At 45.7% G+C, this 27608-nt stretch overlaps 1 protein-coding gene across 4 annotated transcripts; it reads left to right on the top strand.

Moving 5' to 3' along the window:
* On the top strand, positions 1-27527 carry tmem82 (transmembrane protein 82). 4 transcript variants are annotated; one of them, XM_059951927.1, is made up of 6 exons: positions 955-1215; positions 1699-1771; positions 16031-16208; positions 20777-21185; positions 25230-25417; positions 26400-27527. In XM_059951927.1, the coding sequence occupies exons 1-6, from the start codon at positions 1134-1136 to the stop codon at positions 26511-26513; spliced, it is 1044 nt and encodes a 347-aa protein (XP_059807910.1). In that variant the 5' UTR covers positions 955-1133; the 3' UTR covers positions 26514-27527. The 4 variants fall into 4 exon arrangements, 3 of the variants coding, with proteins under 3 accessions (XP_059807912.1, XP_059807911.1, XP_059807910.1); XM_059951929.1 differs by lacking the exons at positions 955-1215; positions 1699-1771 and adding an exon at positions 1-147; XM_059951928.1 differs by lacking the exons at positions 955-1215; positions 1699-1771 and adding an exon at positions 156-298.
* Positions 27528-27608: the final 81 nt, after the last annotated feature.

Below are 27608 nucleotides of genomic sequence, written 5' to 3'. Positions count from 1 at the left end.
TCAATGTTCATGTCATCAGGTCGGAGGCTACCCAGACAGAACTGAGATTTGGCGGCAGAGGAGGCCATGGACTGACATGTCGGAACGGGAGTGGGAAGTAGAGTTAAAATGGGTGGAGGCGGACATCGCCACCAAGAGCCTCGGGGAGTAAGTGCGTTAGAATGTATGGCGCTATTTTGGATAAGAAGATGATTCTGCCCGGGATCCCGGTTGACACCTTTCCATCGTCCAACCTCTCACAATCGGGCATCGCGGGCTCAAAAAGTAATGATTGTCCGCAGAGTGCAAACGGCGGAAGGTGAGGTTCAGAAACGGCTGGAACCCTTCTGACTGGGCGCTCTGCCCGTGTTGGGATAATTAACAATGGAGAAACTCAGCAGGCCGGGGGTGAGGGGAGAGAAAGAACAGTCGACGTTTCCTCCAGCATTCTGTATGTGTTGCTGGGACCTCCAGCATCTGGAGCTTTTCTCTTGATTGTGAGGGATAATTAACTTTCCGGGCGTGTCTGGGAGACAATGGGCGGGCAGTGGAGGATAGTTGTGCTTCTAGAAGTTTGGAGTTCGATACTGTTCACGTTGGGATGGTGTTGAAAGATGATGGTTTTGGCTGTGGACAGTATTAACAATATCATTGTGTTAATGAGATGGGAAAACACATCAGGGGCTTCGAGTGTGCTGTAGATAATCGCATTTTAATTTGAAACTATAAATAGTTATGTTCTCATTAATGTGTAGTGATTTTGTTAGTGAATAATCTTTTGTAAATAATGGGAAAATGCCGGTGGAGATGGGGAATACTGTACTCGCAACACTTGAGGACTTGTAAACTCCTTACAGCACTGATAATCTTAATGCAGTTCTGAGGGTTGGCTCGTAATCCCGATGTGTTCCGCGGTTCCGTGGTTCGTACGGGGCAGGTTGAGGCCCCCACGGAGACGGACGAAGACTGCCTGGTTTAATGGGCTGATCTGATTTAAATTATTCGCCTCGGGATTTTCACTTCGAATGGGTTGCCGGCTGGCATCTGGGTTTGAGTTCCGCCTTCCGCTGCCGCCGGGCGGTGCTGGTCCCAGCGCAAGGCGTGAGTGACTGAGGCGGACTTTGATCCACCACCGGGACCGACCGAGCAGAGAAATGTGGGGCTTTTTCCGAAGCTGCATTCCCAGTTTTGGATGGATTTTCCAGGGAATCAATGCCATTGACAACCTCCTACAGGGTGAGGAGCCCGGCGGGAGGGTGGGAGATCCGGAGCTGAGAGGCTGGGGGCGGGGGAGGGGAGTCTGGTTGGAGAGGGTAGAGGTGGGGAAACTATGAGGAGGGGAAGGAGGGGGCGGATGGAGTAGAGAGAGAGAAACCTACCTACCCACTCTTGGGGTGGGAGAACAAGGTAGTGAGGTAGTCCGGGTACTTGGACAAGAAGGGGCAAGGATTGGTGAAGGAGGCAGGGCTGGGGGTAAATGAGGGTCTTATCGCAGCTCAGGGCAGAGGGCGGGAAAGAGACGTGGAGAGATGTTGTGGTAAGAGAGCTGGAGCGAGGGGAGAAAGAGCTGGAATAGGAGAGGCAGAGGCAACTGAGACAGTGTGGGATTGGGTTGGGGTGTCAGTGGCCATGAGGGCTGGAGTGGGATGTTAGAGGACCTGAGGGATCTTGTGTTGGGGGTGTGTGTGGGCCGGGTTTAACATTGCCCCCTGACTCTAGGTGTGATTGCCGCCTGTGCCGTCTCCATTCTCAATCACTTGCTGCGGATCTACTTTCACATCCAACATCTCAAGTAAGTTTTTGGCTTTTAAAAAAAAAAATTATTTTGGTGGGTTTGTGCTGGAGACTCGCCATTGGAGTTTAATCGAAATCTAGGGTTTTTTAAAATCTAACCCCCGGTAATCTCCTAGTATAAATGCATCCAACCCAGATCTTCTTCTCTTGGGACCTGATGTGGGGTCCCGGCGGAAAACGTTGTCTAAACAGATGCCACGTGACCCGCTGAGTCCTCTCAGTGTTCCCGACCAGCGTCTGCAGTCTCGCTATCCTTTAATGTCTTTGTGAGCTTGATGGTCCTGTGCTTCGCACCGTACCTGTGTTCCCAATCCTGTATACGTCCCTCAGCTCAGGCATGTTCGAGTTAGTTTGTCATGTATTGTCCGGCATATCAGGGCAGAGAGTGCAAAGGGTCGGTGCAACGTTTGTGAACAATGGGGCCAACAGTCTAATCTCGCTGCGAGTTAAGGATTAGCAGGACAAAATTAAATTAGTAAGAGAACAGTGCGGGTTAAGTGCCGGGTGGAAAGAAAACTTCAAGTGCTTGATCTCTAAACTAATTTTATTCCCTGCGAGGATGAGAATGTGCAGTTTAAACAGTTGCTATGAATTCACACGACTTAACAGTTATTACGTTGTTAAACACTGTCTTTCTGGAGTAACCGTGCAGACCCAGTGAGGTTGTAAGTGAACGCCTTTGTGATTGACGCCAGGACCACTCCTGCTGACACCTCCCTGCCCGCGCACGCAGGCACCTCCCAGTCTCCACCCAGCTAATATTATTCATTCCAGACTCGTCACCTGCAGCCTATTTGAACCCAGTTCTCATCCACAGTCCATGTTCACTTATCGAAGCAGCCGGCCTCAAACTAATTGCTCCTGGCTTCCCACTCCCCCCTCCCTGCCTAAAGTTTACATCATTGTCTGCTGTGTTTAGTTTCTGTTCTCTCTTGTCTTGTGGCCCCCTCGTGGCGTGCTATTATTAAAAGTTATCGTTCACTGCCGGATCATCTCTGCTGCTCTGCTTTTGGGTCGAGCCTCTTCCACATTTCCTGACAGGATGAGGGAGCCGCTGACTGACCCAGCAGAGTGTGCGCACCCAAAGGAAGTCGTTTGTCAACACTAGAACATGATCCAGAAGCAGCAGGAAGCCATCAACTATCTGTCTGTCATCCACATCCATGTTACAGCAACTGCTGCTCCCTTTGAGCTGCTGAACACTCCAACCTGATGCCGCAACGCCCTGTCCCAGCACACTTTATGCTCCGAGTTCCAATCGTCTCTGTGTTCTATGGACGGGTTCATCCCTTGACTGGGCGAGCTCTGACCTAGGCCACCCCTAACTGGGACAGTAAAGCCACCAGTTGCAACAAATATGGAAAGTGGCGGGTTTGAAAAGGCAGCAGCGGATCTGATACTGCACCTGCACCAATGCTCGTGCTCTGTGCTGGATTACACTGTGGAATTCAGGACCCTCTTGGCCAAGCGCAGCTGGAAAACAGAAATGCTGTTGGTCCATTATCATCAGGACAAAAAGGGATCAGCCATGATTGAATGGTGGAGCAGACTCGATGGGCCAAATGGCCTAATTTTGCTCTGGTCATTTCAGAGGGATAGAATGGTGAGCTGTCTACCTGGCGGGTGCCCTCTGACCTCAAAAGCCTCATCACTCCAGCTCTCCGTCAGCAGCCAGACCCTCAGTTCCATTTCCAAAAACTTTGCAGGCTGCAGGACCCTCATCCCAAATGCTTCCAGAACCCTTGCAGTAAGGGAGAGCTCCCTTAACCCCACACCCCACCCCCATTAGTGGAGAAGCAATTTCTGTGCTCTTGAGGAGCAACCAGCCTGGAACCAAATGCCCACTGGTCTCCAGGTAGAGACGAGGGGCTTTTCTATCTGGCCAGCTCTCCTCAGCCCCTTGTTCCAGCACTATAGCCTGTCCCACTCCGTTTGTCCTCTTTCATGTTCTGTCAGCTCTATATGCACAGGAAGCTCTAATGATGCTGATGCAGCAGACAACCTTCTGGATGGGACTGTGTGTGTGTGCGTGTGTGCAGCTTGAACTCTTTACCAAACCTGTCTCTCACCCCTACAACCTTGTGGCCATTGAAGGATGTCCTTTGCAGGCACATCCGCATCTCCAGACAGTGAATACGATTCACCTGCCGCTCATTCCAGACTCATCACCTGCAACCTATTTAGACCCAGTTCTCATCCACAGTCCTTGTTCACTCATTGAAGCAGCCGGACTCAACCCATTGCTCCTGACTTTCATTCTCCCTGCCTAGAGTTGCCTATTGTTTAGTTTCTATCCCCTCTAGTTTTGTGGCCCCTTGTGGCTTGCTGTTTTCCTGTCTATTATTAAATTTGTTGTTTACTGCAAAATCGTCTCTGCTGCTCTGCTTTTGGGTCAAGCCTCCTGACAATCAGTAGACCTTACTTTACCCAAAGTTGCTGTGTGCTGAACAGTTCATTAGTGGTGAAGGTCTTTGTCTGCAATGCTTTATTCTCTTTATAACAAAGCCGTGGCGTAGCAACAGTGACAAAGCATCCGTCACTGACGCATGTTGTGAAATTTGTTGTTTTGTGGCAGCAGTACATCGCAATGTATAAAAATTGCTATTTAAAAATTCAGTGATTTGTTGAAAAAGAGAGCAAAATAGTGAGGTGATGTTCCTGGGTTCATGGTTCGTTCAGAACTCTGATGGCAGAGAGCACAAAGTGTTTCTAAAATGTTGAGTGTGCATCTTCAAGCTCCTGTGCCTTCTCCTTGATGGTTGTAGAGAGAAGAGGGCAGGTCCTGGGTACAATGATCAGCGAACGCCTTGCTTCTGGCCTTCTGATGGAAGGAAGGTTGTCTATGAACCAACTGAAGGCAGTGGCATTTTGTACTTGGGAAGTCAGAATCAGATCAGTTTTAATATCACTGACGTATGTCTTGAAATCTGTTTTGCTGCAGCAGTACAATGCAATACATAAAAAACTATAAATTATTATTTAAAATGTACTGTATGTAAAATAATTAAAATGGTGCAAATGAGAGCAAAAATAGTGAGGTGGTGCCCACTTGTTCGTTGTCTGTTCAGAAATCTGATGATGGAGGGGAAGAAGCTGAGATGTTGAGTGTGTCTCTCCAGCCTCCTGTACCACCTTGATGGTAATAAGAAGAGAATGTGTCCTGGGTGATGGGGAGGCTGGTGCCCACTGATCTGGCGGAGTTTGCAACCCTCTGCAGCTTTTTCCAATCCTGTGCAGTGGCTCTACCTAACCAGTAAGAATGTTCCCACGGTACAGCTGTAGACATTTGTGAGTGTCTTTGGTGAGATACCAGATCTCCTCAGAATCCCTAATGAATTATAGTCATTATAGTCTTTGTCATTGCACCAACATGCTGGAGCTAGGATAGATCTTCAGAGAGGTTGGCTCACAGGAACTTGAAACCGCTCATCATTTCCACTGTTGATCCCTCAATGAGGACTGGTGTGTGTTCCCTCAACTTCCCCTTCCTGAAGTCGACAATCCATTCCTTGGTCTGACTGATGTTGAGTGCAAGGTTGTTGTTGCAACACCCCTCAAACAGCAGATCCACCCCACTCCTGTACACTCCCTCATCACCAGCTGCTATTCCTTCGTGCGCCTTGTGGTGCATCGAGCAGCTTTTTATTTTGCTGTTTCCTTAGCATTTACCTGTGTCTTTTTTTAATGAGGCCAAGTTACTAGCTCGAGCTCAACTCAGCATGGGTGGAAATCGTGCAAGGGGCCGGTCAGATTCGAACCCGGGAGCGCTCGACTCAAAGTCTGGTGCTGAAGCCACTACAAACCACCAGCAGGATAACAACAGTTGAGTCAACAGAAAATTTACTGACCACGTTTGAGCTGTGCCTAGCCACACAGTCATGGGTGCAGAGAGAGTAGAACTGTGGGCTGAGATGCATTGGTGTTGACGGTCAGTGAGGAGGTGATGTAATTTCAGATATTCTCAGGCTGTGGTCTCCCAATGAGGAAGTCAAGGAGCCTTAGGTACCACCCCACCAGTTTCAGGAACAGGTTACCCTTCAATCATCAGGCTCCTCAACCAGCATGGGTAACTTCATTCACCTCAACGCTGAACTGATATGACAACCTGTAGACTCACTTTCTCAGACTCCGCATCTCATGTTCTCAGTATTATTTATTTACTTTTCTAAAGTTGGCACTGTTTGTCTTGATTGTTTCAGTCTTTATGTGTAGTTTTTTTAATTAATTTTATTGTATTCCTCTGTGCTACTGTGAATGCCCACAAGAAAATGAATCTTAAGGTAGTATACTTTTACTTTGAAACTTATTTTAAAATGTTTCAAAACTTTTAAGGTAGGTGCTGATGGAAAGTCTCACATGTGAAGTGCTGGTTGTTTCTCTTTCTGCAGATGCTGTCCGACCAGCTGAGTGTTTCCAGCATTTCCTGTTTAGTTCTATTCCATGATGTTCTTTTTTGCCATTTAATATACACTCGCTCCTGTGCTTGCACCTTTAGATTTGCATCTAACGTTGAGGTATGCCTGCGAACATGACCTTGTGTACTCCTCATTTTACCCCAGGCTGCTATTCACCTGTGACCTAGCTCCAGGGAATAGACTGCTTTGCCATTCAGAGCCCTTCACCAAAATGACCATCCTGTAAGGAGAGGCAGCAATTCCACTAACTGCCTGAAAGTTATCACCATCAAATGCCTGTTATGCCACTGAAGGTCCTCTATCTCTCTCTCTGTCCTTGGCCATGGTTGAGGCTCCTCATTTCTGCCTCTACGGTACGGCACCAAGTAGTCCCTGGTCTCTTGCATTTCCTCCGCCCTTTCAGGGTCCAGTGGTGTGCTGTCTTGATGATGGAGTTGGCCTCTCGTGCCCCATCCATCTCCAATGTTGTACGTGGCCTTGAGGACACTGAGGAGTATTGGAGTATAAAAGTTGCAACTTTGCTATTTGCTAGAGAATGAAATATTAAGAATGTAGAAGACAATGGTGTGTTAATGAAAGGTAGCTAAGAGATGTAGATTAGAACATGATTAAGTCAGGAAATCCTAAGAATGTAGAAGACAATGGTGTGTTAATAAGAGAAAGCTAAGAGATGTAAATTATGTAGTCTGAGTTTGCTATTTGCTATGCATTTACCCAATTTAGTAGGAGAATGAAATCTTAAGAATGTAGAGACAATGGTGTGTTAATGAGAGGTAGCTAAGAGATGTAGATTAGAACATGATTAAGTCAATGGGTAGAAACAACAGTGGCTGATGTACCTGTGATACGCAACTATAGACCGATTAGATATGCTAATATAACTAAATCAGGAGATTGCTATAAAACATGCTATGTCCAAGGATCGGTGGATAATCAGCGACTAGCTTACTGACTGTCTCAGCTTTGATTTGCAAATTAAAGTTTAACCCTTCTTGAAGAATCTTCTGCGTCTCCTGGTTGTTTGTGGGACACAAGAAACCACGACAAAATTGGCAACCGCGAAAGGACTGGAAAGAGACCCGCGGAAAGGAAACGGCAGATTGGGGACGCTTCTCAGTCCTCTAGGGACCCCCACAAGGCTAACAGAATTAAGGGTGCACCCAAACAAAAGGTAAGCGCTTTTTGCGACAATTTGGACTAAGAATTCTGTTGGTTTTGGGGAGGTCTTGGAGTCTCAGAAGTGTGGAACCACTGCCAAAGGGTCTCTCCAGTCCAAAGAATCTGGCAGAATTGGGGGTTAACAGGAGGCTCAGAGGATTGATCAAGAACACTGCAGTGAGGGTCAGTACAAATAAGCTAATAAAAAGTTAAGAAAAATTCCACATGGTGTTGGTAAGTCCCCTTGGATACCGCTTCATATGAAATGAAGGTCTGAACGGGCAGAGAAAGGGAAAATAGAGAACATCCCTGTGGATACCGCTTCGTATGAAGCGAAGGTCTGAATGGGCAGGGAAAGGGAAAATAGAGAACATCCCTGTGGATACCGCTTCGTATAAAACGAAGGTCTGAACGGGCAGGGAAAGGCAAAATAGAGAAAATCCTCGTGGATACCGCCTTAAGAGATAAGGGTCTGAATAGATGAGGTGCAAAGAGCAAGTTCTGTGGATACCGCTTTGAATAGAGGTCTGTATGGGCAGAACAGAATAGGAAACAAGGACAGTCCAATATATAGTTTAAAGCGCTGGTAGATAGACATTATCTATAGATATTATCCAGTAAATGAACTATGAATCTCTGAAATACCTTAAAAAGAGAGAATAACATGATAGGTAAAGGAACAGCAGTAGATATTCTGAGCAAAAAATTCCCGATAAATAAATATGAGATCACAAAAACTTCAGAAAAATGGGAAAAAAGAACCAAAAACCTGGTCACAAAGTGGCCAAGAGAAGGAACGTTTGAAGTAAGCTTGTGTGAAGAAATGGAGGCACTAATTAAAAATCACAAACCAAAAGATAAATCTAAGAAAAGAGGGCAAAAAAGAGAACGAGAAATGGAAGTGCTAAAACTCCAGAACGGAGGGAGAAAGGCTGAGGAGGACAGGTAGAATATTGATTACAAGCGAGGAAGACACTAAGGTGCTGGAGAAACAGCCTGTTAGAGAGAGAGAGGAAGGTACAGTGAGAAACTGGCTTCAGCTCCGTACCCGGATGCGAAAGTAACAGAAAAGCCCCCTCCCTATAATGAGGAAGGAACCCCTAAGCAGTGCCCCCTGCTGGCGGGGACAGTAAACATGCAGGGAGAAGTACAAGTTTGGGATAATGAGGAGGAAAGAAGACAATACGAGAAGGAAAAAGCGGCGATATGGAAGGAGATATAGGCAGAAAGGATAAAGGTGGAACAGGCAAAGAGAGAAATGGAATAAGGGATTGAACGGATGAAATACTTGAGAGAGGAAAAGGAATATGAGGAGTATCGGTTATACCATAGAAATAAACAGACTAGAAAAGAAAGTGGCTCATCAGGGCAGGAAGAGATGAGGCATTCAAGAGGAAGTGGAAAAAAGATAGGAGATGAGAGTCTTGGAGAAACACAAGAGAGAAGGGAATCAAGCACGAGTGAGGATCATGAGGAGTCCCTGCCACTTGTGTACAGACACGGACAGAAAGAAAGAGAAGGTGACTCATTGGAGGAGCAAGAGTTAAGTGGAGAGAGAGAGGATGTGAGAATTTGTGGGGAAGAGGTAGGAGGCAGAAGCCCAGAAGAGCAGAAGGAGGCGGTAAGGGAGCGACTTGCGGAAGTAGAGAGAGAGCCAGATAAGTTACTGAGAGGGGATTGCCAGAGGAGATGCGAAAAATACTCCAGGGGCCAACCAAGTATTGAATCAAGACAGAAAGGAAGGACTCCACAAGGAGACCGAGGGAAAGAAGAGGACCCCGGAGACATTTGTGTGGGAGGCAGTAAAGACATACCCTGAGACAGTTGGGGAGTCAGGCGAGGAGGAGAGTCAGGGCAGGTGGGAAGAAGGAGGAAGAATGATGCCGTTGTTAGTTAAAGGATCAGGACAAGTGCAGTATATCCCATGGTGATTCCAGGACCTAGAAGGGCTGAAAAACACTCTGCCCAATCTACATGAAGGAGCAGGGAAATGGATTAGAGCCTTTGAAGAAGAAACGGCGGGACGATTATTGGCTATGGGAGATTTGAAGTCACTATTGATAAGGTTGATGGGAACATCCAAATTTAACGAACTAATGGAAATGGCTGGCATAGTAAACTCGAACGACCCGAGAACTGATGGAGACGGGTTTGACAGAGTGAGGCAGAGGGTATGGCAGGCCCTCAGGAAGCTTTATCCACCCAAAGTGGAACCCAAAGCCTTAAAGGGGGATCCACTGAAAACCCAGCAGCCAACATAGAAAACCAGTTGACAAGGTGGAGACTGGAGACTGAGCAAGAGGTGGAAAATAGCTTATTTATCACCACACTGTTCCGACATAGCATTTTGGATGCAATGCCTCCGCAAGTAAAATCCAAACTGGAGGAAGTGGTTGGGCTAACGTCAAAGACCCCACAAGAATTTAGAGACCACATAGTCCATGCGATTGAGAAATACCGGAAAGACAAACGAAGGTTGGCCGAGCAGCAGCAAGACGTGCAGAGAAAGTTTATACAAATGTAGCTCAAAGAACTCAAAAAGAAAGAAAAAGAGAAAAGCAAAAAGATGCTGCCAGCAACCACCGGTCCGAGTACAGCCATCGAACTGGATGAAGCGCTGCTATATGGAGGGACCGATCATACTGTAAGACAAGGGCTGGAAAACCACATGCCAGTAATCGTCTTTGGAGGAGCATTCCCACAAATGCCCTATCAGGAACAAACTAAATTCAAACAGCTCAGACAGGACTGAAAGTCCCAAGGAGGGGGACAGAGGAGCTATGGGCAGAGGGGACCAAGTGAGGAAATGGGGAAAGAGAGGTGGAGAGATTGTGCTGGGGATGTAATCAGCCAGGTCTCATGAGAAGAGATTGTCCGTTTACACCATGGCCTGTCACACACCAGCAGGAACCGATAAGAAGGGAACTAAAGCTTAGCCAAGGACCAGCCCCCAAAGGCCCAAGCGGACCTGTGAACCCCTATGCGAGGTATTAGGGGTGCCCCGAGAACTCAAGTGGGAAGGGACATTACCCAATGATAACAAGGGAGGCAGACAAGGAACCCATTGTTCAGGTTATGTTAGAAGGGCAACTGACACCAATGATGATAGATACTGGAACCACGTACACTTGTGTACAGCCACAGTATGCCCTTCACCTTCCCATGTCAGGAAAGTTTATTAAGATGGTGGTAGGGTTCTTGGGGAAAACACAGTGCACGGCTCCAGTGCGGTTGAGAATGGGAAATAAAGGAATTGTTTTGCTGGTGCTAGTATTTAAAGGAACTCCGATTAATTTGTTAGGCAGAGATGCCTTATTGAAACTGGAATTAAAATTAGAATGTACCAGAAATGGGCTGAGTGTGGAAAGAGCAGGGGCTCAATTGATAGTGCGAGAAGACAAGATAGGAGACATCACAGATCAGATTCAGGAAACCTGGGAAAAATGGAAAAAGGGCGTGCAGGCTATATTACCCAGGGCTGTAATGCCCAAATCTGAGCTACATTGTAGTGATTTTTGACGAGACTCAGAACAGGGAGTTAGAGGAGAGGTGGCACCTGGAGGCATGTACCCAACAGCACCTGGAAGGGGAGGCTGTGATAATTGGAAAGCAAGGGGCAGCTTTACAAGTTAAGTGGAACACCTTTTTAGAAAAATGGTACAGGATACCAGAGGCTGCGCCCCACATAACGTTGTTGGTAAACAAGGGATATCAGTCTAAAGACTTAGGACCCTTAGTTAAAAGTGCTGAAACCATAACAGTGTGGAGGAAAATCACGCCAGAGGTGCGGATATCAGAAGGCAACAATTGCATTAAAATAATGGTAAGTGTAGATATGGTAGGGACAGTGAGAGAGGTCAAAATAACTCCCCAACCACACGTACCCTTGCTGGGAAAGGAAAGAGGCCAGCAGAAAGATAGAAGGTTAGATGAGTTGCCATCTATTCTGTGGTCTCAGCATGACACGGACATAGGGAAAATAAAAACAGCTAGTCCGGTGGAAATAAGGCTGAAAAGGGGAGCAATTCCACCCAGGAGACTACAATACCCTCTAAGACCAGAAGCAGAAGAGGGAATAGCATCGACAGTGCAGGGGTTGCTTGAAATAGGAGTGCTTAAAAGAACAAACAGTCCATACAATACCCCGTTGCTGCCGGTCTTAAAAGCAGATAAATCTAAGTGGAGATTGGTGCATGATTTGCGAGTGGTAAATGATGTGGTCGAGGACTGGCCAGCGGTAGTCCCCAACCCACACACGCTTTTGACTAATGTTCCACCAGAAGCAAGTTACTTTTCAGTGTTTGATTTGTGTTCGGCTTTCTTCAGCATTCCTCCAGCCGACCAGTGTCAGTATCTGTTTGCATTTACTTACAGAGGTGCTCAGTATACCTATACCCGAATGCCGCAAGGATTTAAACATTCACCACACATTTTTAATCAGGTTTTGAAGGCAGACCTAGAGGGCATACCATTGAAAAGTGCATTGTTACAGTATGTGGATGACCTGTTGATTTGCTCCCACAGTAAGGAACAGTGTGAGCAGGACACTATAACTCTGTTAGAGAAGCTGGCGCACGGAGGACATAAAGTATCCAAAAAGAAACCGCAATTTTGCAAGCAGCAAGTGGAATACTTAGGCAGGGTAATATCCAAGGGAGTGAAGGCGATAGCACCAGATCAGATTGAGACAATAACTAAGGCCCCAAAGCCCCAGACAGTAGGGCAGATGATGATGTTTTTGGGAATGGCAGGGTACAGCTCAGATTGGATAGGAGAATATGCTGAGATTGTGGCACCTTTGAGAAAGATAATGAAAGAAGCAGGACATACAAATTTGAAGAACGGCTTACAGTGGAATGGAGAGGCGGAGATAGCTTTCAATACTACTAAGCAGGAATTGCAGTCAGCACCAGCATTAGCTTTGCCTGACTATGAGAAGGTTTTTCATTTGTATGTATCCAACCGACAGGAGGGTTATGTCACAGTGGTTCTAACACAAGAGACAGGCACAGGAAAAGCAAAGCAGCCGATAGCATACTACAGTACGAGACTAGATGAGGTGGCTCAGGGGTATCCACCCTGTTATCAGGGATTGGCGGCGCTGTACTATGCATATGAAAAGGCATCATCTGTAACCCTGGGCTATCCTGTGACCCTGTACACACACCACAAAGTAGTAGAATTGCTGGAAAGAGGGAAATTTGTGCTGATGCCAGCCAGGATAGCAGCGTATCAAATGCTATTGACATTTCCAGACATAACTATACAGAGATGCACTACCAATAATATAGCCGATTATGTCCCTTTAGACAATGAAGGAGAACCCCATGATTGTGTAGGGAAGACAATGGCATTTGCCAAATTGAGAGCAGATTTACAGTCAGAACCACTAGAGGATGCAGATAAAAAGGTTCTGTTCATAGCTGGCTCTTGTTATAGGGATTATGATGGAAACCATGCAGGGTTCTCAGTAGTGCAGCAGGATCAGTCGAGCTATAAGATTATTAGGATGGAGTCCTGTCCCCAACTGTGTTCCACCCAACTAGCGGAAATCAAAGCCCTGACAGCTGCGTGTGAAATGATGGAAGGTGAGAAAGTAGACATCTATACTGATTCGGCATATGCTCATGGAGTATGCCATTTGTTCAGGGCAGTGTGGAAGCAGAGAGGTTTTAAAGTGGAGATCCCATACAACATTGTCAGCAAATTCTAGACTTAATAAAAGCCATAATGAAACCTGAAGCATTGGCTATAGTAAAATGCCAGGCACATAAAAAGGGAAATTATGTAATAACAAAGGGAAATCAAGCTGCAGACGAGGCAGCCAGAAAAGCATCTGGGTGTACATCAGCTGTTATTGCCCCCCCCCCCCCCAGGTAAGCCTAGCTCCAGAACCTGAGGTAGAGGACCTAATTGAAATACAAGGTAAGGCAACTTTGGCAGAACAGACAATGCGAAAAAAAAAAATGGGGGCCAAGCAGAACCCGGAAGGCTTGTGGAGCACAGAAGACGGTTTGTTGGTAGCGCCCACCCCTCCACTAACGATTCTGATTTCAGAAGCGCATGGGATTGACCATTGTGCAAGGAGGAAGTGATAAAGAAAATAGAGAAGGATGGTTTTTGGTCACCTTATTTACAGGCTTCAGTGGACTTTGTCTTGTCACAGTGCGAGGTATGTGCACAGAATAATGTTCAGAAGGGAATTACAACCCCAATAGTTCACATTCCTGTACCTGAAGGACCATTTAAACATTTAGTGATCGATTACATAGACATGATAAAGACAGTGAGAGGGAAAAGATACATGCTGGTAGTAATTGATCGATTTAGCAGATGGGTGGAGGCGGTACCTTCAAGAGATCAAGGGGCAAAAACAGTGGTAAAATTTCTGACAGATGAAGTGATCCCAAGGTTTGGAATACCTACAGAAGTTAGCTCAGACAATGGTTCAGCTTTTATCCAGAAAGTGGTCAAACTGGTACTACAAGCGCTGAGGATAAAGCAAAGATTTGGATGTGTATACCACCCTCAGTCGCAGGGCATGGTAGAGAGAATTAATGGAACCCTGAAAGCCAAACTAAACAAAATTTGTGCAGACACTAAACTTAATTGGGTCAATGCTTTACCATTAGCATTGATGAGTTACCGCATGCAAACTAATCGAATGACATGCCTGACACCGCATGAGATGCAGGCTGGGAAGCTATCAAACCTGTGATAGGGGTAAGCAAAAATGTTGAATGGATAAACTATATATACTACAATCAACAGAGATTCATCAACTACACTGATGATGCGCTGGAGGCCTTAGGGCAACAGCTGGATGCAACTAGCAGGATGACGTGGCAAAACAGACAGGTATTGGATTGGCTTTTGGCAGAAAAAGTGGGTGTGTGTGTGTAATGTTTGGAGAACAATGCTGCACTTTCATACCGACCAATACTAGCCCAGAAGGGTCTTTCACCAGAGCAATGAATAAATTAAAGAATCTGCGGACGGAGGTCAAACAGAATGCAGGATTTGAACATCAGTTTTTTGATCGGTTGGAAAGTAGACTCGGAGGATGGGGAGCATGGCTGACTAAAATAGCAATAACTGTCAGTATTATATTGTTGAGCTGTGCGCTTGTGCTGTGCTGTTTTCTTCCTTGTCTCAAGTCTCTTGTAGTGCTTGCTGCAACCAAACAATTTCCGATGCTCGTGGCAATTACTGAAGCAAGCTTAGTGGAGAAAGAAACACCGAAAATGTATCGTTACAGCCTACAACACCTGCAGGATGAACAAGAGCAAAACGACAGTGTGGGAGTAGACTGTAAGGGCTTCTGAGTCTTTTTCCTTGTCTCAGGTACAGAGGGACAGGTTTTTGGCTCAGTGGCCCAGGGTAACAGGGAGAGAATACTTTGAGGTCTTGGCGCAGAAAATTATAGTTTAACCCGAGATTTGGGAATAAGTGCTTGAGTTTATTGGGGCTTTTGTGAGCAGACTCTTAGAATTCTTTCTCTGTGTGAGACCCTCTGGGTCTCAAAGGGGGGATATATTGGAGTATGAAAGTTGCAACTTGCTATTTGCTAGAGAATGAAATATTAAGAATGTAAAAGACAATGGTGTGTTAATGAGTGTTAGCTAAGAGATATAGATTAGAACATGATTGTCATGAAATCCTAAGAATGTAGAAGACAATGGTGTGTTAATAAAAGGAAGCTAAGAGATATAAATTATGTAATCTGAGTTTGCTATTTGCTATGCATGTACCCAATTTAGTAGGAGAATGAAATCCTAAGAATGTAGAAGACAATGGTGTGTTAATGAGTGTTAGCTAAGAGATGTGGACTAGAACATGATTAAGTCAATGGGTAGAAACAATAGTGGCGGATGTACATGTGATATAGACCAATATATATAGTTATAAACTATAGACCAATTGCATATGCTAATGCAACTAAACCAGGAGATTGCCATAAAACATGCTATGTCCAAGGATCGGTGGGCAATCGGCGACTAGCTCAATGACTGTCTCAGCTTTGAGTTGCAAATTAAAGTTTAACCCTTCTTGAAGAATTTTCTGCGTCTCCTGGTTGTTTGTGGGGCACGAGAAACTACGACAGGAGCAGGGCATGGTTGGAGAAACCGAAGTACAAGAAGCGAAAAAGTTTGATGCTGCCTACTCAGGAAATATCCCAGTTTTCTACCATTCTGCTTCCAAAACAAATGAACTTGTCATATGTCTTATTGCTATTTTTGGAAGCCTGCTGCTCAATTCTGCACACAAAGTAATCTGTCATATGATATTTCCTGGTGGTTCGCAGATATCTTTAACTGGAGGTGGTCATGTCATAAACCAGTTGTACATGTCATTTGTTGAGAGGGTGGCAGAAAGTCACACGCTGATTGAATGCCGTCTCTGTATCCATTCTCAAGATAGTTAGCAGCTTCTGCATCAGGACTGGGTTAGACAGGGCGGGTGGTTGAGGATGCTAGTGAGGTCCCCTCCAAAGGGGAAAGATGAAAGGGAACGGTCATTACGTCCCGCAACTCTTATTCAACATGGCACCGTGGAAAGGTGACTGTGACGACAGCAGGGACTCCGTTCACTAGAGTTCCTTCCAACCTGTTGTCATCTGGGGGCGCCACGTGGTGGGAAGGAAGAGTTCGTCGTGACGAAAGGCTGTTGTCTTGTTGTTTTAGTGACCCTGTGCGCGATGGCACGGCAGCTGCGAAACTGCGCTCGCCACAGCAGGTCCTGCAAACTCTGCACCTCTGCGTCCTGACCGTCCTATTCTCCCTCGTGGGATCGAGAGTGGCCTCTCTCACCGTGCTGGAATTCTCCCTTCGAACAATTTCCGTATTGCTTTCCAACAACCAGGTAAGGACCGGCGGTTTTTTATTACCTTTGGCAGAGGGGGAGGAAAACAAACAGCATTCTTGGTCATTCAAAATGGAGTCACAATAGACTGCAGATTCAGGAGCAACGCACGAAGCGCCATCAGGAAGCGTCTACGGAGGGAACTGTACAGTCGAGACACTCCACCTGGTCTGTTACTCTTGCCCAGTTAGCTTGACAGTGTTTGAAGGTTTCAGATAAATGAGTCCGGTGGTGTATAGTGCTGAGGATGAGGTCGTTGGTTTACAAATGGAGGCAGTGTGTAGTGAGGCTGCAAGCACGGGGAGGCTGATGATGGGGCAAAATTACAGTCAACGGGAGGAGTTTCGATACAGGACTGAAGGTGTGTTTTTGAATGCACGCTACATACAGAATAAGGTAGATGAACTCGTAGCGCGGTTACAGATGGGCAGGTTTGATGTTGTGGGCATCGCTGAATCGTGCCTGAAAGAAGATTACAGCTGGGAGCTCGATATGCAAGGATACACATTGTCACGAAAGGACAAGCAGGAAGGCAGTGGCTCTGTTGGTTTAAAAAAAAATGAAATCAAATCATTAGAAAAGGTGACAGCAGATTGGAAAGTGTTGAGTTATTGTGGGTAGAGTTAAGGAACTGCAAGGGTAAACTCTCCCTGATGGGAGTTATATACCAACCCCCAAGCAGTAGTGAGGATATGGTCTACAAACTACAATGAGAGATAGAAAATGCTTGTCAAAAGGGCAATGTTACAAAAGTCACAGGGGATTTCAATATGCAGGTAAATTGGGAAAATCAGGTTGCTGCTGGATCCCAAGAGGGAGTGTTTCTAGACTGCCTATGTGATGACTTTTTGGAGCAGCTTGTGATTGAGCCCATTAGGGGATCAACTATCATGGATTGGGTGTTGTGCAATGAACCGAAATTGATTAGAGAGCTTAAAGGGAAGGAACCCTTAGGGAAGAGTGGTCATAATGTAATCGAATTCACTCTGAAATCTGAGAAGGTAAAGTCAGATGCATCAGTGTTACAGTGGAGTAAAGGGAACTACAGAGGCATGAGAGAGGAGATGGCTAAAACTGATTGGGAAAAGAACACTGCAGGGATGATAGCAGAGCAGCAATGGCTGGAATTTCTGGAGCAATTAAGAAGGTGCAGGATATATACACTCCAAGAGGAAGAAGTATTCTTAAGACAAGATGACACAACCACGGCTGATGAGAAGTCAAAGCCAACGTAAAACCAAACAATGGCATATAAAAGACTAGCGGGATGTTAGAGGATTGGGAAGCTTTTAAAAACCAAAAGAAGGCAAGTCATTAAGAAGGGAAAAATGGCATACAAATGTAGGCTAGCCAATAATAGAGGATGCCAAAAGTTTCTTCAGATACATAAAGTGTGAAAGGGAGGTGAGAGTGGATGTCAGACCACTGGAAGATAATTCTGAAGAGGTAGTAATGGGAGACAAGGAAATGGCAGACAAACTGAAAAAGTATTTTGCATCATTCTTCTCGTGGAAGTCGCCAGCAGTATGGTGCAAGTTCAAGTGTTGGGGGCAGAAGTGTGTGAAGTTGCCATTACTAGAGTGAAGGTTCTTGGGAAACTGAAAGGCCTCCCGGTAGAGAAGTTACCTGGACCAGAAAGTATACACCCAGGGTTCTGAAAGGGGTAGATGAAGAGATTGTGGAGGCATTAGTAATGATCTTTCAAGATTCAATTGTTTCTGGCATGGTTCTGGAGGAATGGAAAACTGCAAATGTTACCCCACTCTTCAAGAAGGGAGAGAGGCAGAAGAAAAGAAATGATAGGCCAGTTAGTCTGACCTCAGTGGTTAGGAAGATGTTGAAGTCACTTGTCAAGGATGTAGTTTTGGGGTTCTTGGAGGCACATGATAAAATAAGCCACAGTCGGCATGGTTTTGTCAAGGGAAAATCATGCCTAACAAACCTCTTGGAATTATTTGAAGAAATAACAAGCAGGGTAGATACAGGAGAATCGGGGGATGTTGGGTACTTGGATTTTCAGAAGGTCTTTGACATGAGTCTGCTTAACAAGTTAAGAGCTCATGGTATTACAGGAAAGAAAGTAGCACAGATAAAGCAGTGGCTGATTGGCAAGAGGCAAAGAGTGGGAATAAAGGGAGCCTTTTCTGGTTAGCTGCCAGTGAAACATAAGGGTCTGGAGCTGGGACCACTTCTTTTTCAATAGGTTTCAATAGGTACTTTTAATGTCAGAGAAATGCATACAATACACAGCCTGAAATTCTTTTTCTTCACAAACTTCCACGAAAACAGAGAAGTGATCCAAAGAAAGAATGACAGGTAAATGTTGGAACCCCAAAGCCCCTCCAGTTCCCCCCATACATAAGCAGCAGCAATGCTCCCCTCCCACTGGCAAAAAAGCATCAGCACCTCTCTTCCCCCCCCCCACTGAACACTCAAACGTGCAGCAAAGCATCAGTAAAGACACAGACTTGCAGTAACCCAAAGACGACTCGTTCACCTGGTAATTCAACATACCACAGGCTCTCTCTCTCTCTCTCTCCTGAATAAGGGAAAAGGAGGTGTCCCCATTTCACAGCGAGAGGGGAGACATAACAAAACAACTCACCAATTTATGCTGTTAAAAGTCTGTTGCGTCACTTTTTCCGAGCTCTGTGCCCATAGAACTCGGGTCTCTAGGCACACAGCCAGCAGCCAGTTTGCTGCTTTCGATCTGGAGGAATGGTTATGTCAATGACTTAATGATGGAATTGATGGCTTTGTGGCAAATTTTGCAGACAATATGAAGATACGAGGAAAGGCAGGTAGCCTTGAGGTTATAGAGAGACTACAGAAGGGACTTGGACAGATATTTGTACCTTCTCCCCATTTAGATAATAGTCCACACTCCTGTTTATTTTACCAAAGTGCACCATCATACATTTCCCAACACTGTATTCCATCTGCCACTTTTTTGCCCATTCTTCGAATCGCATTGCTTCCTCATCCCTACCTACCCCCTGCTATCTTTGTATCATCTGTAAACTTTGCCACAAAGTCATCAATTCCATTATCCAAATCATTGATGAACAATGTGAAAAGCAGCGGTCCCGATACTGACCCCTGAGGAACACCACTAGTCACTGGCAGCCAACCAGAAAAGGCCCTTCATATTCCCACTTGCTGCCTCCTGCCTGTCTGACATTCTGCTATCCATGCCATTATCGTTCCTGTAATTGTATCTTTCCATAGTTCCTGTACAAATGCCTTTTAAATGTTGTAATTTATTTGCCTCCATCACTTCCTTTGATGTGTCCTTCCAAACGACCACCACTGTGTGTGGAGGAAAACCAGGAAATTAGATCGCTTTTAAATTTCCCCTTTCTCGCCTTAAATCTATGTCTTCTACTTGTAGGCTCCACCAACATAGGAAAAATATTCTGATTATCCACCCTATATGTGCCCCTCATAATTTGTATAAACCCCTTAAGGTCGCCTCTCAGTCTTCTATTTTCCGGTGGGAATAAACCAATTTCTTCTTGTATTGAAACCCTCCATTTGGGGCATTTCTCCTGCACGCTTTCTAATGCTACCACATCCTTCCTGTGGTGCGCTGACCAGAACTGTGCACGATACTCCAATGCGACCTGACCATTTGTACAGCGGCAACGTGACATCCCAACTCAATGCTCTTCTCTTCAGATCTGACGAAGGTCCTGGACCGGAAACTTACGCTGTTTCTCCCTCCACAGATGCCGTCCAACCTACCGAGTGTTTCAGGCATTTTGTGTTTTCATCATGAGGGCTCTTGCTGTCAAAAGTTGAGGAGAGACTTTGGGGAGATGAGATGGTCAGTAGCCTACAAGACCATGAGACAGTGGAGCAGAATTAGGCCATTCGGCCCATCGAATCTGCTCTGTCATAGGGGAATGTGGGCATTATCAGTCTCTGGAAGGTAGTAGGCCTCTTTGAGCGGGGGTTCAAGTGTAGAGTGGGCATTGGGGGACAGCTGTGGGCTCTGTTGGTATTCAAAGTTCAAAGTAAATGTATTATCAAAGTACGATTATGTCACCTTATACTACACTGAGATTCATCTTTTGTGGGCATTCATAGTAAATACAAAGAAACACAACAGAATCAATGAAAAACTGCACATAAACAATAACAAACATTGTGCAAATTTTAAAAAATCTAAATAATAACAACAAATAAGTAAATAATATTGAGAAGAGGAGCTGTAGAGTCCTCAAAAATGAGTCCCTAGGTTGTGGAATCAGTTCAGTGTTGGGGTGAGTGACATTATCCACACTGGTTCAAGAGCCTGATGACGGAGGGGTAATAACAGTTCCTGAACCTGGCTGTGCAGGGCATGAGGCTCCTGTACCACCTCCCCAACTGCAGCAGCAAGAAGAGAGCATTACCTCTCTGGGTGGGGGTCCGTGAAGATGGGGCAGCGCTCCTTGTAGGTGTGCTCAGTGGTGGGGAGGGCTTCGCCTGTGACCGGCTCAGAAGGCTGAGGGTCTATTTTATAAATCTAAAGTCAACTTTCTGTTTGATAGTCACAGAGGATGTGTCTGGACTTTATATTTCAGCTCACATCCAATATACAGATCTTCCTCCTGTGCCAGTTCTCCCTGGGATGTGGGATGACAGCCGGCCTGAGCTACCTGAATGAGGGGGCGCCTCACTCGACATTAAGCTTGTTGCTTAGCACTGGTCTGGCCGGGCTGATTATGTGCTACGTGTGGAAGCTCTCGAAGCACACCAGCCTGTTGTACGAGCTACACAGCAAGGAACGATACTGTGGGATCTGCATCCTCCTCCTGACCACCTGGCACGGCATCCCGAAGCTGCTGTGCAACGCCCTGAAAATCGTGTTCGTGGTGGCCGATGTGGCAGCCATCTTCCTCATCAACAGAGACTTCATCACCACTTCAGAGGCAATAAGGTTCTGGACACCGCTGACCATCTGTTACACGCTGCTGGTCATCTACATGCAAGGTGAGGATGGCAGAGGGGAAAGCTGTCTAGTTCATCCACTGGCTGGGAAGTGTAAGGAGAGACTGTTCCATGACACCTAGGTTAATGTATCACTTAGGGAGATGTACAGGCCAACGTGGTCAGGGTGTGGATTCCAAATCGGGACAGAACTTCTATCCCAAGGTTAAAGAAGAAAAGAAAGAGCAACAGTCACAAAGTTCTCATCTTGATAGCTATTCAGCGACACTTGGGGACTGCGGCAGAGAGTTGAGGAGTGGAATGAGTAATCAGTGAAACTAATAAAGTTCTATTACCTATGGTTAGGTGTAAAAGAGGGTTGTGACCTGGATGGGAGCGAGCTGCATTGGAAGGGAATCAAAATCTTTCTGGGAAAAGGGGCGTGTTGGAAAAGTTTCCACAAACTTCCCATCTTCCCTCTAAGTGGATAATTCTATCTGTTTGAAGTGTTTCCTCAGTTTAGTCCAGATCTGGAGCTCCCTTTGCACCCTGCCAGCTTTGTAAACTGTTCTAAATGTAGCTGTAATTCGGGAGACGAGGATATTTTGACTTGATGTGTTGATAGTTTCCCCTCCACCCTGCCCCACAAAGAGTGTGGCCAAGGGGTCATGCGTCCACCAGCTTTTAAAAATGTCTCAATGAACTCCTTATCTACTTGGGCATAGAGGGAAATGGACTAGGATCTGAGAGATGGGGGCTCTTCAAATCAAGTTCAAATTCAGGTTTAATTATCATTCAACCGTACACGCTTACAGCCATGTGAAACAGTGTTCCTGTAGGGCCAAGGTGCAAAACGTACACGGCACATTCAGAATAGTGAGGGTGCACACAGTCACACAAAAGATATATATATATAGACCAAGTCCGGAGGGCAACCCTCAACCGCACGTGGTCGCGCGCTACACCACCTCCAGAGTGTCCTCTCCTGGACCGCAGCATGAGGCAAGCCTGCAGCTGGAGGTCTAGTCCTCACAACTCCCTTGCCATCTGTCCTCCCAGCAAATAACAGAAACCGGCCTGAGGCGTTGTACATTACCTCACGGTCACCGCGGTTCCGCCGCGCGCTGCCTTCACACACCGACTCCGAAGCCTTCCAGTGGCGGGCTGCAACGCAGTCCACCTCCTCCGGTCAATGATGGGGTAGACCTGCAGCTCCCAAAGTTCTTGGAGTCCAGCATTGTCTTGTGATTGTTTTAAAAAGAAAAACACTTATCAAAGAAAGGAAAGCACTTCTGGTTGGCTCCGGAGAGGCCACTGCGTCCGTCTGCACTGCCATCTTACCGAAAGTCCGGAAATCGTGTCGAGTGGTGAGCAGTGTATATGAGCTGGACTGAAAGGCCTGTTGCCAGGCAGCACAGTTCTGTGATTTGATAAGCTCATAGCAAGGGTAACCTGACTGAGTTTCCAGGGAGGAATCCGTACTCTTGTATGGCCATTCCCTCTTTCCCTTGTCCCACCAGTCACCACAGGACCTTCGGAGACCTCAGCCCTATTCTTTGGAACTGCTTCCTAAACGTGCTTGTTCACAGCTCTTAGACATCATGCCCTTGACTTAGCAGTCCCGTCTTCATCTGCTCGTCCCTGCTTCAATATCCGGCTTTGCTCAGTCTATTGCACAGGATTTTATAACACACAGCAGGTCATTGAAGCCAACCAGAACCAGAGAGAGTGTTCTATACAAGCCCCTATCCCTGTTTCTTTATTCCATCCTATCAGTAAGCCCTCTGGTTCCATTCTTCCTAAAGTACACTGACACAGGTCGCCCCAACTACTTCTCAGTTCAGCAAGTTTTGTGTTCTCACAGTTTGTCAGGTAAGCAGGTTTTTTTTTTGGGGAGTTTTTTTTACTTGGATTTATTAGTGATTATCCTGTAATCGTGGCCTCGATCTTTGGATTTCCTCACAGCTGAAATATCTTCAATGTTTCTACTCCAGAGCAAACTTTCTTAATTTTATCGAGTTCAAGTGGATTTCCTTTTGTGGCAGGGTGGGGAGGTGGCACTTCCAGTATCTCTCGTTAGTTGGAAAGTCTCACCTCTGGTTTCATTGTTGCAGTTTTCATACCTTTGCTTTCTTGGTCATAAGAGGCCATTCAGCCCATTGAGTCTATCCTATCTTCCAGAGTAGTCCATTCCTTGCCACCTTCCTTGTAATCTAATTCTCTCTCTCCCCATCAACTCCCTTACCTGCTCCTTGGCTCTACCATTCACTTGCACACAAGGGGCGATCTACACCGGCCCATTGCGTCTTTGGCATTTTATTTATTTAGCGGTACAGCATGAAACAGGAGCTTTGAGCCGCGCTGCCCAGCAACCCCCGATTTAACCCTCACCAAGTCACCGGACAATTTACAAAGACCAATCAACCTACCAACTGGAAAGTCCTCGGACTGTGGGAGGAAACCAGAGCACCCGGAGGAAACCACGCAGTCACAGGGAGGAAGTACAAACTCCTTACAGAGATGGCCAGGATTGAACTCTGAACTTTGCCCTGCGCTGTAATAGTGAGGTGTTAATCACTACACCACCGTGCGTTTGGGGGTGGGGGAGAGAGAGAGGAACCAAAGCAACTGAGAGAAGCTCGTGTGTTTTTTTTTTGGGAAACATGTAAACTCCATTCAGACAGCACTGGTGGTCAGGATAAATGTGGCTCACTGGAGCAATGAGGTAGCAACACAACTCTGTCGTTGTTTCTCTGTCCTTTACAGTGCAAAATCTGGTCTTAAAATGTACTGTTGAGTGTCCTTCATGTATAAAGCTCCAGGTTTATTTAACATAAACTCTCCACTTGAGATGAACTTGATACTTGATAGTACGAGGGGTGATAGATAAGTTTGTGGCCTAAGGTAGAAGGAGTCAGTTTTAGAAAACCTAGCACATTTATTTTTCAACATAGCCCCCTCCTACTTTTACACACTTAGTCCAGCGGTCGTGGAGCATACGGATCTTGGGCCTCCAGCAAGTGTCCACAGGTGGGGGTGATTGATAAGTTTATGGCCTAAGGTGGAAGGAGATGAGTTATACAGCTCGCGTTACATGCACATTCAGGTCAGCTCTTTGAGTGATTATGCAGGAAGTTTGAAGTTAATACCTCATCTCCTGCTTCCTTAGGCCACAAACTTATCAATCACCCCCATAGATAATATTGCTGTTTATGAATATAAATCTTTCCCAGTTCTCTTTATGGTAAAGATTCTACATAAATGCAAGTTCTAACAGTGAGAGCCCACATTACTCTAGTTTTTATCACTGGTTTATTATTGAAAGTACTGAGAGACAGTGAAGCGTTTTTATATATTTGTGTTCCATCCAGACGGATGATGTGATACATCGGTATTTTCAGGTAAAGAGGAAAATAGAATGTGGAAATAAAATGCATATGAAATGTTGTGACTGTGTACAAAGTCACCGACCGGTGAGACACTGAAGCTGGTGGGTGTAGAAATCTTTCTTCAGCAAAAGGAGCAGCAGGCACCCTGAGACACCCTTGGAAGAAGTGGGCTGCCTGCCCCAATATTACATGACATGGTTATACGCTAAAGATCAAAGGTAACGGCGGGACAATTCTGTCGTCACAATCTACCTACAATGCTTCCTTTGGATTACATACATTTTTCAAAAGCACTTGCATCTTGACACTGACGCTCCAGACACCTGAAACAAATGTGAATTCCCGCTGACTCTGGGCCAGGTGCAGGCAGGCGATTTCAAATGGGGTTTGCCATTGACCCCAGAATGCAGCTCCGGGAAGACCATTGTTCACAGCTGCATTTTAAACTCAATCTACAATCCACGTTCAGGTCTACAGACCAGCTGCTGTTGAAATTAGCACCTGTTATATACACAACTCCGGAATCCCTAACATTAACAATACAATAGAAAGTGCGGAGCAGATAGACGCGGTGCGAGGGCCATGACTCGGTGGACTGGGAGATAGAGTGTGGGAGGTCTGATAACAGCGGAATAGACGGCTGTCCTTCAGTCTGGTGGTACGTGATCTCCCATTTGTGGCTGACGTCCCTGTGAATTATTTCTTCCTGTCGTTTCAGAAGAGCAGAAGCAGCACCCAAGCGAGCAGATGGCCTACCAGACAGTGGCTGTGAGGATGGGCGGGCTGCTCATCCTGACCCTGACAGTGGGGAGGTGGATAGATGTGGTCCACGTGCTGCTGTCCGTCTTTGGGGAGGTGTGGTGCCTGATCCACGCCGGAGCAATGTTGGAGACCTGCAGACAACAGGCGAGTAAAGCACTCCCAGAGCCCGGTCACCGGCTTTGATCGCTAACGATGAATGCGCCATTTGATCTGTATCTTTATTCCATGGACCTGCAGAGAGTACAGTAGTTATTCCTCAGGGTTTAATCACGGACTGGTGAATCTTGGGGCCAACTCCCTCTGGATATTGAAACTGAAAATTGCTGCATTCTTTTTTGAATTAGTTTGCATTAGTTTGTTACTTTGAAATGGATAAAATAAAATGAGGATGATCAGATCAGGCCAGTGTCTGGAATGAGGCAGAACCTCTCCTTTCTGTGCAGCGATGCCTGTAAGTGTTACCGCTCTGCACAGATTTTGAGAGAGCTTTCTGATCGTCTGTAAAATTATCTCATCGCGGGCTTTGCCTTCGATTTTTGAAATTTTTTTTAAGTCACTGCAATTTCTACATTTCTGTTTCCCTCTAAGATAAACAACAGTGGTGTGTGTTTTCACATAATGGGAGCATTAACAGGGTGGGCACACCCCTCCGTGTTCACACTTGATTGTGCATCCTCCAAGTTTGTATCTACCCGTATTTGTTGCAGTCGGAGCTGCAGCGCGGGAAACGCTCTTTCAGCACATGAGTCAGGAGAATCGATCAGCCGTTTACACTAATTGTACATTAATATCCTTCCGTGTTTATAACTCAGTTGCATTTATTTGTTTCGAGTCGCCTTCCTGGCGTTTGAATTCTTTTTCGAGGTTTGGTAACATTTAATGGGTTGCAATTTCCCTACCTTGCCTACAGGGATCAAGTGGGATGAAGGCTGGGAAGTGACATCCGGACCCGTTGATAATGATGCTTCTGCCCATCACGGACCAATGTTGGGTGCCTGAGAAATTGAACTCCAGTGTGTGTGTGTGTGTGTGTGTGTGTGTGTGTGTGTGTGTGTCAGCACCTTCAGACGTAGCGGGATTTAGCATCAGTGCAAATTTTAATCAGCGTTTCCGTGTTGTTTTATAGGATTCCTCAAGCCTCCATCACCGAAGACAACCTCGGTTTGGTGCGCAGAGGAGACTGAAAGAAACTGAGGTTCAAACTTCAGATTATTTAGAGAAAGACCGCAGGTCACTGTGAAGTTGACTATTTCAACATGTGTGTTTTTCGTTCGCTATTTGTAACAACGTGGAGGGAAGAGAAAAGTTACCTACAGCCAAACTCTAAAACTGTAATTCTCTCAAAAACGAGTTTGTTGGTAGCGTTGAAGAGGCCCATAATATTAGTGGCATCAGCCTTTCCATTATTGTGGTGGGGGGATTGGTTATTAATTACCCTGGGGCATCTCCTTGAAACAACATCTGGGAATCTCAAACAGTTAAGTAAATTGTTATGTGTTTGGGGGAGTGGGGGAGGAAGCTCCCTGCATTGACTCTGCTACTTTCCATTTTTGGACTCCCACCCCACCCCAAGTATTTTTTAAACAGAAAGAAAAAACATCCTGATATCTCCACCTCCACCACCAGGTACTGAGGCAGGACTATAACCAGGTCTTTCCTGCTGATTCCAGCTGAGGGGAGGGAGTTTGTAGAGGTTCTTACCAGTGTTAACTCGGGGACGCACTAACTAATCGGAGCAAAGCAATGAAATGATCTAGAATCCCCACTACTGTTCAGTGATCCATGTCTCTTGTACACTCCGTGACCATTTTTATAGGTACAGGAGATTCCTAATAGAGTGGCCACTGAGTGTACGTGCAGACATTGAGTTGGGGAAGGTATGGTGCTTAGTTTCGATCCCCTTTGTAGTTAATTATTCTGTTATTCAGATGTGGAGATATGATAACATCTGTGGAGCTCCACAACTCAATGTGTATTGACACTGGTGGGGGTTAGAAAGAGAATATTGAATGAAAATTTATTTTAAATTTGTATTTGCAATTTATGCTACATTGATATCATAAATATTTTCAGTAAGCACACTCAGACTTTGAAGTAGCATAGGAATAAGAAACATTTTTAAGGAATTTAAAATATTTTCTAAGTGTGTCTGTTATGTGGAAGATCCCAGACTGGGAATGTTGGTTTTCCTGTTGCCATCTACCTCTGTCACATTCTGTGTAAAATTTATTGAATAAACGTTTGATTCTCAAAATTATAAAAGCTTCACGACAAATTTCATGACATATGCTGGTGATATTCAACCTGACTTTGATTTCATGTCCAGTGTAATTAT

Source organism: Hypanus sabinus, chromosome 27 (assembly GCF_030144855.1).
Source record: "Hypanus sabinus isolate sHypSab1 chromosome 27, sHypSab1.hap1, whole genome shotgun sequence".
Taxonomy (NCBI): Eukaryota; Metazoa; Chordata; class Chondrichthyes; order Myliobatiformes; family Dasyatidae; genus Hypanus; species Hypanus sabinus.
The sequence above is the reverse complement of the archived record's forward strand: the minus strand, read 5'-3'. Positions and strand labels throughout refer to the sequence as shown.

What these genes read in the sequence shown, in the direction of transcription:
- tmem82 (XM_059951927.1), top strand. Translation starts at nt 1,134, where the DNA reads ATGTGGGGCTTTTTCCGAAGCTGCATTCCCAGTTTTGGATGGATTTTC. An exon ending in CATTGACAACCTCCTACAGG is followed by an intron (nt 1,216 to 1,698) that starts GTGAGGAGCCCG and finishes CCCTGACTCTAG; the next exon opens with GTGTGATTGCCGCCTGTGCC. An exon ending in TTTCACATCCAACATCTCAA is followed by an intron (nt 1,772 to 16,030) that starts GTAAGTTTTTGG and finishes TTGTTGTTTTAG; the next exon opens with TGACCCTGTGCGCGATGGCA.